Raw genomic sequence first — 10,826 nt, forward strand, 5'->3', positions numbered from 1 at the left:
CAGAAATCTGCCTGCCTCTGCCTCCTGAGTACTGTCTCCAGTCTTTTCTTATGCCTTCTTCATAAGGGTATTTGAAGCAGTGGTTTTGTTAATCCACTCTAAACTCTCCAGTGGGTACAAGCACGCTCCTTGTTACCCACCGAAATGTTTTGGATTCGCAAATGAAAGACACATACACATTCAACCTCATTTTTAATATGCCCTAAGCAGCTCAATAGTTGGGCCACTCACAAACTTACATACACATTGCTAACACTTCCCCTCCAATATTCCTGAATTATTACTTACTAAAATTATATATTTCATCTCTGTTACTACAGACCCAATCAGGGGAGCGGCCCCTGGACCACTCTTCCCCAATTCTCACATTGTTGTATGCTTTCTCTCCTGCAGCTCTTGGGCTTGGTATTTATTATTTAGTCAAGGGGATTCTAAAAACTTCTTCTCTCTTGGTTCTCTTGCCCGGGAAATCTAAGGTTCTGCCTCTGTCTCCCTGCCCAATAATTGGCTGCCCAGTAGGGATCGTATCTTAATCCTCTTCTTTGTTTCGATCCCCCAGAATTCAAATCATCTATCAAAAATATTTAGTGGGGTTAACTTCAAAGTCATAGCAGCCTTTATGTGTTGAGAGCTCACATTGCACTAAGCTGGGCGAAGGGCTTCACAGGTGCATTTTCATCCAGTCCTCACCACAGACCCATGGGTAGGAGCTTTGTCACCTTCCAGAAGGTGAGAAGGGGTTAGGTATCTTGTCATAGTTCCACAGACCCATGGGTAGGAGCTTTGTCACCTTCCAGAAGGTGAGAAGAGGTTAGGAATCTTGTCATAGTTGGAATTAAAATTCAAGGTTGACTGACACCTCTGTCATGCCAACTTACCTGCCATGCAAGGGACAGCTTTAAAGGCTGGTCAGAGGGCAATCCACAGCCCTCCCTGGAACACTGGGGAGCACACAGACAAAAGGACAACCCCGAGAGGGAAGCGCTGCCTGTGTTCATGCTCTTCCTGCTTCTCCCCAGGTATCAAGCACAGGAGCACGGAGCACAACTCCAGTCTGATGGTGTCGGAGTCTGAGTTTGAAAGTGACCAGGACACGCTATTCAGCCGAGAGAGGATGGAGAGAGGGGTCCTGAAGGGTTCCCTGAATGGCTGTGCCAGAAATGGAGTTTCCTTCGGTTATTACTCAAAGGACAGATAACAGGCTGCTGTGGAGGGACCTTGTGAACCTGTGGCTCAGTTCCAGATGGGTGGGAGTTAAAACACAAAAGCTGACTCCTGCTTGCCACAGTGCAGTGGCAACCCTCCCCAGGGGTCTTGCACTGTGCTCCACATAGAAAGACCCGGGTTCTTGGAACTTTCAAGACACAAAACAAAATCCTGCTTATTCAACTGATGCTTGTCAATAGAGAAAAGGGGTGCATAAAACCTCTGCTGCTGCGTCTGCTGAAAAGTTTTGTGTCTCTCTAGCAGACACTTTGTTATATTTATTGTCCATGATGAGATTAGGGGAGCACCCGTTTCTATTTATATAGCCCTGTAGGAAAGGCAAGTTAAGGAGGGTTGATTGCTCTGTAGAAGCTGTGACTGCTTCTAAGTACCTTCCAGAAACGACTTCTCCAGAGGACCTGCAGGATCAGCTTGCAGTTCATCTTTGAGGCAGGAACCTTCTGTGTATAGCTTCCTGTCTGTGATGCAGCCAGCTGTGGCCAGCTAGAAGGTCAGGAGCTAAGGAAATGTCAGAATCTAAGGACAGGAGGCAATAGAGATGGGGAAGGGGTGAAGGACCCTCAGGTTAAATGTTGAAGGCCTTTAACATTTTTCTCATTTACTTTCTCCAAGAAAAAGAAACCACAGTGGGGCGTCTTTCAGCCCTAGTGGACTTTCAAACTGATTGCTTATCATTGTAACTTTAACTAAATATGCACTGTAGCACTGCTGTTGGAAAAGGGGGAGGACTCGGTGACCACAGACATATTCCCAAGCCCTGAAATGTGCTCCTAATGAGGGGGATGTGGTCACCATGCTCTGGGCAGCTCCTACAGAGACTTTCCATTGAAATAACTGGACAGAACATTCATCCTTTATGCTTAAAAACTTACTTAATGGACTAGAGAAATGGCTATATATAAGACCACACTACTCTTGCAGAAGACTGTGGTTCAGTTCCTAACTCTCACAGGCTGACTTGCAACTGTCCAGAACTCCACTTTCAGGGGTCCAGTGCCCTCTTCTGGCCTCCAGCAGCGGCAGTGGCGGCAGTGGCGGCAGCAGCAGGAAGAATGTACAGAGTTCATACCTGTGAGCGAAATACTCAAGCACATAAAAGGGAATTATGCAAGGTCTACCAACAAAGCAGCACCCAGAGCAATGGACTGGAGCTAATTGCAGCCTGAGATGTTGACTGACTTATGGTAGTTGCCCAGGTGCCCACGGCCCCAAGGCCTTGGCAATACCCTTGGCATATAGAGAATGGAAGAGTCAGTACTGTAGTCTTAGCTTTGGGAAAGGAGAGCAAGGTGGAACAGGAATTTAATGCTAGCCTTGGCTATACAAGAAGTTTGAGGGCAGCCTGGACTATTTGAGATCCTATGTGTAAAAATAAAAAGTAAGGAGAATTAGACCCACAACTTAAATTTTAGTAATTGTTTGTTCTGGAATTTTCTATTTCTGAGCTATAGTTAACTGACCCACCCCCCAAAAAATCAGAGGGCTCAGTGTATTATATTATACTTTACTGGTGGAATGATTGAATTAAAATGTATAGGAATGTACTTTTATTTTAAAAGTAATATGTTTATGTCTATCATAGTTCAATATTATCTATAATATTAGAAGAACAGTGTTTTTTGTTTTTGTTTTTGTTTTGTTTTTAGCACTAGTATTTAGCTCCATAAACAGAATCCTCCCTATCCACGGGACCAGGCCGATGCTATTTTCGTGGGTAACTGGACATTTCTGGCACAGAGAATCCGGCCCAAGTTAGAACAATAGAGCATGGTGCTGAAGCCTGTGACCCCTGCTGTTTTATGTGCACCAGTGTGCATCACTCCTAGTTGACCTTTCCAGTTAACCTTGAAAGAAAGTGTTCCTATGTCATAGACACCCACTGAAAGTCCAGAGAGCATAAGTAATTTTCCCAGGGTCAGAGTCAGCGGTGGGTCTGGGAATCGAGTGCGGAGAGCCACTTCCCAATGAATGAAGTCCAGGCATGTTGGAGGGCAAATCCTGGAGAACCTTCTAGACCCCTGAAAGTTCTGCTGCTAGGATGATGAGGAAAGCTTCGAGTGTGTCTGGAAGCTAAGGACATGGGAGGCCATGGACCTGGTGTCTTCCCCTGGAACACGCTATAAGCCACCTTCCCTCTAGGTGTGCAGTGGGTTTGCTGGTTCTGTCCCTGGCTACCTCAGCCTGGTCTCTCTGATCCATCCATCACAAAAGATCCTTGAATCTACAGTGAATCAGAAAGAAACATCACAATGGTTACTGGAAAATGGATCCTGTCTTGTGACCCACTTGTTCCCTGGGGACTAAAAAGGGGGTAGGCTAGCCCCTCAGCCTCCATCTTGCTCTGTCTATAAATAATGATCTTGGGTCCTGAAGACTCTAGGAGCTATTGATAAACAGAGAAAAACAAGCAGTGGTCCTCAGCCCCCCTAATTCTGAGACCCTTTGATATAGTTCCTCATACTGCTGTGAACCCAATTACAAATTATTTCATTGCTTCTTCATAACTGTAATTTTGCTACTGTTATGGATTGTAATGCAATTATCTGATAGATAACTGCTATGGAGGTTGTAACCCACAGGTTGAGAAACTGTTGTAGCGTGTGGGAGAGAGCATTTTATAAGGCTCAGAGGCTGAGCGCACAACTCGTTACTGTTTTAGAAAAAGATTCAAATGCCAGCATTCCGCAACTGAGTGTGTTTAAAACACCTTAAAGAGCGATGGCTCAGCGGTTAATGGCACTGACTGCTCTTCCAGAGGTCCTGAGTTCAGTTCCCAGCAACCACATGGTGGCTCACAACCAATGTACTCATATAAATAAAATAAATAAATCTTAAAAAAAAAAAAGACACACAATGAGGAACAGCCATCACTCATGATTTTAGCACTTAGAAGGTGGGAGCCGGAAAATCAGGAGTTCGAGGTCACCATCCACAGCTACATACCGTATTCAAGGCCAGCCCAGGTACAGACCTGTCCCCATCAGTAAGCCACCATCCAGTGAAGTAAGAACATGGTGACACAGAACAGCAGGGAAAGACCCCTGCTGCCAAGCCTGAAGACTTAGGTTTGATTCCCAGGATGCACAGGGTAGACGGAAAGAACCAACACCCCAGAGTTGTCCTCTGGCCTCCACACACAATATCTGGACGTGTATGCACACACACACACACACACACACACACACACACACACACACACACACACAATTGTAACTTAAAAATATGTATTTCTCAACACTTCACATGGTGAAGAGGACCTTTTTTTTTTTTAATGTGACCAAGATATCCTGGATTCTGAGTCTTGATTTTATTCGTTTAAATGTAGTATTTTCCACATGTTTTGACAAGGTGTTGATTCTTGTATTCCATACATATGCTGATCTAAGGAAAATTCTTCTTTGAAGGAGAAATATATTTTGCTTCTGCTAATGTAGCTAAATCTGGGACTATAGTCAAGGGACATTGGCCTGAATCTACACACTTTACCTGCACGGCTGCCAGTTACAAGCCTCTCCAGCGAAGGACAGAATGTCCTCTAACATTGAGAGAGAGATCTGCTGAGAACAGTCATTTCAGGCAACCTGCCAGGGATCAGGGAGGACCGTTTAATCCTCTGGTCCTCTGGTCCTCTCTCTGTTAGAGAGGGTCCCCAGAGATGGACCAGGAGACTGTTCACTGTTTTCTGATGCTGCACATGCTAAAAGGGGTTTTTTATGTTTTTACTGTAACATTTTTTCTTTTTGGAGATAGAAGCCTGGAGTCTGGTGTATAGTAGGCTCTACCACTGAGCTAGCTCTGGGTTTTAGGATTTAAATGGTTGGAAAAAGAATTGAAATGTTTTGATCACATGCCTAATATGAATTTCAAATTTGTGTCTGTAAAAAATTTTTGGACCATGATCATCCATGTGTTTATGTATGAATGACCCCATGGCTGCTCTTATTTTACAGACTTTTTTTTTTTTTTTAAAGATTTATTTCATGTATGTGAGTACACTGTCGCAGTCTTCAGACACATCAGAAAAGGGAGCCAGATCCCTATTACAGATGGTTGTGAGCCACCATGTGGTTGCTAGGAATTGAACTTAGGACCTCTGGAAGAGCAGTCAGTGCTCATAAATGCTGAGCCATCTCTCCAGCCCACAAAAAGGTTTTAAAGAGACTGTAATAGGGATTGTCTGCAAAGACTAAAACACTTAGCCAGGTATGGTGGCATACTCCCTTGATCCCAGCACTGAACCAGGCAGAGGCAGGCAGATTTCTGTGAGTTCAAGGCCAAACTGGTCTACATAGTAAATTCAAGGACAGCCAGGCTCTATAGAAAGAGCCTGTCTCAAATCAAAACAAAACCACACACACACAACACCCAAGTGAACGAAGACTAAAACTATTATTATCTGTATTTATATTGGGAAAACGAACACAATTTCTGAAACTCACAGGTCCTTCTTGAGGACTGTCAGCTTTAATTGACCAGTTTCACTCAGCTCAGTGGCTTTCTATCACTATTAAAGGACATTCTGTCCCCTGCTGCAAACTTTCCTTCTCTCTCTCTCTCTGTCTCTCTGTCTCTCTGTCTCTCTTTCTCTTCCGGCCTATGCCACCATGCACAGCCTTAACAGTATATATATATATATATATATATATATATATATATATATAAACAATTTACAACTAGGAATATAGCCCAGAGGGCTTACCTACATGTGTGGGAACCTAAATTCAGCTCACAGAACTGCGGGAAAAGTCATTTTTAAAAACGTGAATTTTAAAATAATTCACTTAGAATAAACTGCACATACTAAGTATAATGTGATAGATTTTGATGTATGGCCATGCCCTGGAACTGTCGCCGTAACCAAGCTAATGAATATGTCACCCTAAACGATTCTGTGCAACCTTCATAGACACACTTTCCCTTAAACCGCACTACCAGACGTCCTTGAAATTTCTAGTTTTGTAGAATTGATGCTGTATGTATTCATTTTTGGACCTCCTCCGCCACGAAGTTGTCTCCATCAGTCTCTTAGCAATTTCGTTGGGGTAAATTGTGGAGGTCCCGTTCTGAGACCCGGAGTGCTACTCCTCAGGTCTGGGAATTAAAAGTCTCCCTGATCATCACCATCTTGAAGAGTTCTTTATTTTACTGAGTTTTTGAAAGGGAAATGGACCAAATACACATCATCCCAACGACAATGACTTTCGGCCACTGTTTGGATCTAAGATGTCCCTGAAAGGCCAATATGTTCAAAGACTTGATCCCCAAGCCCCGCCACTGCTGGAACACACTGGAAGCTTTAAGAAGTGGGGTCCGGTGGAAGGAAGTGACCTCACTGGGTGCGTGCCTTCCTCGCTCTGCTTCTCCACCCGCCCTGGGAGCCGTTTTTCCTCAGCCCAGCTCTGTTGATGCTCATTCTGGGCCCCGGGGCCCAAACAAAGTAAGCTGCTCAAAGCGGCGGACTAGACCGGTGAGTCAGAATAGACTCTCCCTTCTTGTAAATTCATCAAATCGCAGGTATTGTGACCGGTGACAGATAGCTGATTAACACATTTTTTTTTTCCTCATGAAAACAAAAACTTAAAAAAAAAATGTTTTCAAAGGTCTAACTATGTATGCTCCGCCCCTTTTCTTTTCTAGGTCAGCTTCCTCTCTTGCCCCAGAACACACTTCGTTTTTTCTTAGAGGAAGAGACTTCTGGCTCTCCTGCGTTCTGCTTTCCTATGGCTGAAGTGACTCCCCGGAGGAGAGCAGAGGTCTGTGGACCGCCCGACATGTGAAGGAGAGTGCTCCTGCTATGGACATGCCAGTGTCTGGCTGTGTTTCCGGTTCCTTGGGATTTGGCTTGGCCTCTGTCCTCGGGACTAATGTAACCCTCATCAACTGAATCTTACTGAACTCATCAGCAAGTCAGGGATTGGAGGAGGCCCTCTGAGCGGCCCTGGGGGATCACCCAGGGTCCTCTTTGTTGTGGCGCCCTGGGAAGAAAGCCCCACTAGGAGCTTAGTAGCCACAGAGCAGAGTAAGGGGGGGGGGGTTGGTTGTCTGTGCCTCTGTCAGTTGCCACTCAGAGGCGGTCCCCTGTGCACTCTGCAATGGGCGAAACCATCAGGTCTGGGAGCTAAGGCTGCAGGCTCCATATTGAGGTAGTACATGAAGCCCACAGCCAACCGTTTCTGTCTTGATTTGTGAAGCAGTTCCACCCTCCTGCCTTCATCATGTTCAGCTGGGACTTGCGAGGACCAACCTTGAGGCCTGGGAGCTTGCCCTCTTCGTCCTGGTCTCTGCTCAACCCTGGTCAAGGCTCTGCCTGGAGTTCCCACTGCTGTTGCTCCTTAAATGGACTCTCTGGGCGTTGGGGATGGGGAGGGAAAGCTTGGGTCAACATTCCAAGTCGAAATTTGAAGACAGCCGGTTTCACCGGGCACAGGGGACCCTGGGGGCAAAATCTGTACGTTGAACTCCTAACCCTCAAATTCTAGAATGTAGGAAGAGATGAGCCCTTTTAAGAGTGGTTTAAAATGAAGCCGGTGTTATTCGGTGTTGGTGACTAAGCCCCACAGAGGGTTTCTGGAGGCACCTAGTGGAGAACTCCTGAGAGGAGCTGGCCACCTGTAGGCCCAGGAGGCAGGGTCATACGGGCCCTTTCCATAGCTGATTAAGGCTTTGCCTTCACCAATGCAACCACCCAGGAATTCAGTGGAGCTTTAGGGGTGATTCTACTGTAGAGGCCAATTTGCTTAGGTCTTTTGTATATTATGCTCTATACCACCTAGGGATTCTGCTAGCAAGGCCATCACCTTGACCTTGTACCAGAGCCATGAGCCAAAATGATACAACTTACCCGAGCTGTGGTATTGTGTTATTAGCAACAGAAAATGTACTCAGACAAGTGTTAACATTCGTATCCCAGGATGGGATCTGGATACCAGGGGCTCAGAAAAATGCCTTCCTCATACTTCTCTGTAAAATAAAAGACTGGAAAAAGTGGCTAACTGTGGAGTGTGTAGAAAACAGACTGGAGAGGGCTGGGGCATGACCTTAGACAGCTGCGCATTCTTGACAAACTAAGACACAGGTCTGGACCCGGTGGTGTTGCTGAAGTGCAAGTGCTAATAGCTCAGCTCCCAGCAGGAGATCCTCACTGATCTGGGGCTTGTTGGTGAGGAAGTATAATTTTACATCCACGTTGATCTAACACTATCCAGTTAAAACTGAAACCATTTAAAAAAAAAAAAAGCCGTCAACAATGATCTGGTATAGAAAAGGGCAAAAACAACACAGCCACTCACTTTAACTCAGAAATAAGAAATCCTGTTAAACATTTATTAATGAGATTCAGCTATGTTGATCACGCAATGTCACACACTAGAAAAATGAAGCAATGTCTACATGTTTATAGAGCAATGCAGATTTCTCAACAACTCATGAGATTTGGCTCACAAAGTATGGCATGAGACAATCACAGTATTAAGTATTCAAGTAAAATTCTGTTTTTGAAATAGCTGCACAGGGGTAACTATAGCACTGGGATCCAGCCTTCAGAGAGGACAGCCCACGGGACATCATCACATCACAAACTAGGCTTGTCTACATTGTATGTCTGATCTTTATTCTCCCTCAAGTCCAGAAGAACAAAGATACAAAGAATCAAACACTTGCTTTGGGGCCCTGCTTAAAGATCCTCAGATGTAAAACACTGATGAACTCTGACACTTTCAATGAGCCCCACTACCTGGGAGACACGATGATTATCAGGCTAGTGTCATTTGAGTTGATAAGTACTGCCAAGAAGTCCTGGTAACAAAGGCCCAGAAAACGGGCCCTTTTCACAGAAGGTGCTTAATAGAATAAAATAACGCCTCATAAATAGGGGAGGCCAGTGTTTCCCACTTGGTATAGATGAGGGCGGTCCTTTAGGCTCTGCAGGCCGTGCTGTCACAGCACAGCTGCTCAGGCATGGGGGCACTGAGGCTATTCACTCAGATTTCAAGAAATAACAGTTCTAACCCACCCCAATCCATTGGGATATATAAAAAACACTTTAAACTCATGAGTTATACAAAATCAGGTGGCAGGTCAGATCTGGCTCACAGACTGTGTGATTCACTAAGCCTTGTCCTTACATGACTGTATAGACATCTTCAAAAAAAAAAAAAAATCCCACCTGTTACATATCTTATGGAGCAGTAACAAAGGTTCATCAAAAAACACTCCTTAGCTGGGCATGGTAGCAGGAGTAATCCCAACACAGGAAGCGGGACAGGAATGTTCCCAGGTGAGCCTGAACTACATGAGGCCCAAACTCAAACACCCTTAAAAATAATAATAATAAAAAAAATCTACTCTTAGCTGATTTGGTGACAACATGCCTATAGTTATAAATGTTTGGGAAGCTAAGGATCATCTGAGCCCAGGAGTTTAAGGCTAACAGGAGATCCTGTTTAAAAACAATATCAAAAACCAAACTCATCGTCTTCCCATAACCCAAAAGCATTTTTCTAAGATGTTCTTTCATATTAACTTTTTGGTGATGATTAATCCCATGGTCTCCAGTATGCTAAGGGTATACTTTACCACCGATACCCATCCCCATTATTTTAGTTACAAAAATTGATTACATTTATTGTAACAAATGTGTGGGCCAGTGATCTACCCAGTGAATCAAACATGCACACACAAAAAGTACAAACTTGCCACACAGTCCAGGAACCCACTGGTTGACACTGTTTAACGTGTATTTGGAATGAGTTCACATTCAGTGGGTATATTCATTTCCTACAAAATACCAGCAAGGCATTTTTATTCTTAATTGAAAAAAAAAAAAAAAGATGGGCACAAATCTCAAGAAATTAGAAATGTCCGAGTTGGAAAGATGGCTCAGAAGTTAAGAGCATTGGCTGCCTATCTTCCGAGGACCAGGGTTCGCCTCCCCAAACCCACAAGGCGGACTACAACCATCTATAACTCCATTTCCAGGTGATCCAATGCCCTTTTCTGGCCTCTTGAGGGCACCAGCATGCATGTGGTGCACAGATATACATGTAGGAAAAATACCATGTCCATAAAATTTAAAATTTTAATTAGAAAATGTGGTAGAAACCAACTATACAGAAGAATAGAAGAAACGGACTATGAACGTCCTGAGCTGTGATTCTTGCCACTTGGGTGGAGCCCCTAGGACAAAGACTCTTCTACTTTCTTCTTCTGCTCAGGGACTTTAAGAACCATGACATCCTTATTTGAAGTTCCCAGTGACTTGGGACTTAGTGTTTAGGAACCACAGCAGCTAGCTCTGCTATCAATTCCTGTTGATGTCTCACAGAACATCCACGGAGTATGCCAGTGGGCTCTCTGCACAGACGGGGACATGGAGCTGGGAGCTCCATCGTTGCCTCTTGGGAATAAACTTCTAGGTAGATGGGAGCCATGCCTACAAGGACCTAGATTTTCCTCACTTAAATTGTTTCAAAGGGAGACCAATACCAGTTGCAGGGAGTTCCAGTGTTTGGTGTGTGTGTGTGTGTGTGTGTGTTTTGAAAATATGGGAGTGCATGCCTCTGGTGCATTTGCGGAGGTCAGAGGCCAACACTGTCACGTTA

General features: G+C 44.6%; 1 protein-coding gene across 2 annotated transcripts in view; it reads left to right on the forward strand.

Annotated features, from left to right (window-relative positions):
- The window catches only part of Kiaa0319 (KIAA0319 ortholog), a 59,698-nt gene extending 56,943 nt beyond the window's left edge, over positions 1 to 2,755 (forward strand). For both annotated transcript variants that reach the window (XM_021215830.2, XM_029547283.1), the window contains exon 21: positions 1,020 to 2,755. In XM_021215830.2, the coding sequence (XP_021071489.1) occupies positions 1,020 to 1,198 (179 nt within the window). In that variant the 3' untranslated portion in view covers positions 1,199 to 2,755. The remainder of the gene's footprint in view (positions 1 to 1,019) is intronic.
- The last annotated feature ends 8,071 nt before the right edge of the window (positions 2,756 to 10,826 follow it).

This window comes from Mus pahari, chromosome 16, assembly GCF_900095145.1.
Source record: "Mus pahari chromosome 16, PAHARI_EIJ_v1.1, whole genome shotgun sequence".
Classification (NCBI taxonomy): Eukaryota; Metazoa; Chordata; class Mammalia; order Rodentia; family Muridae; genus Mus; species Mus pahari.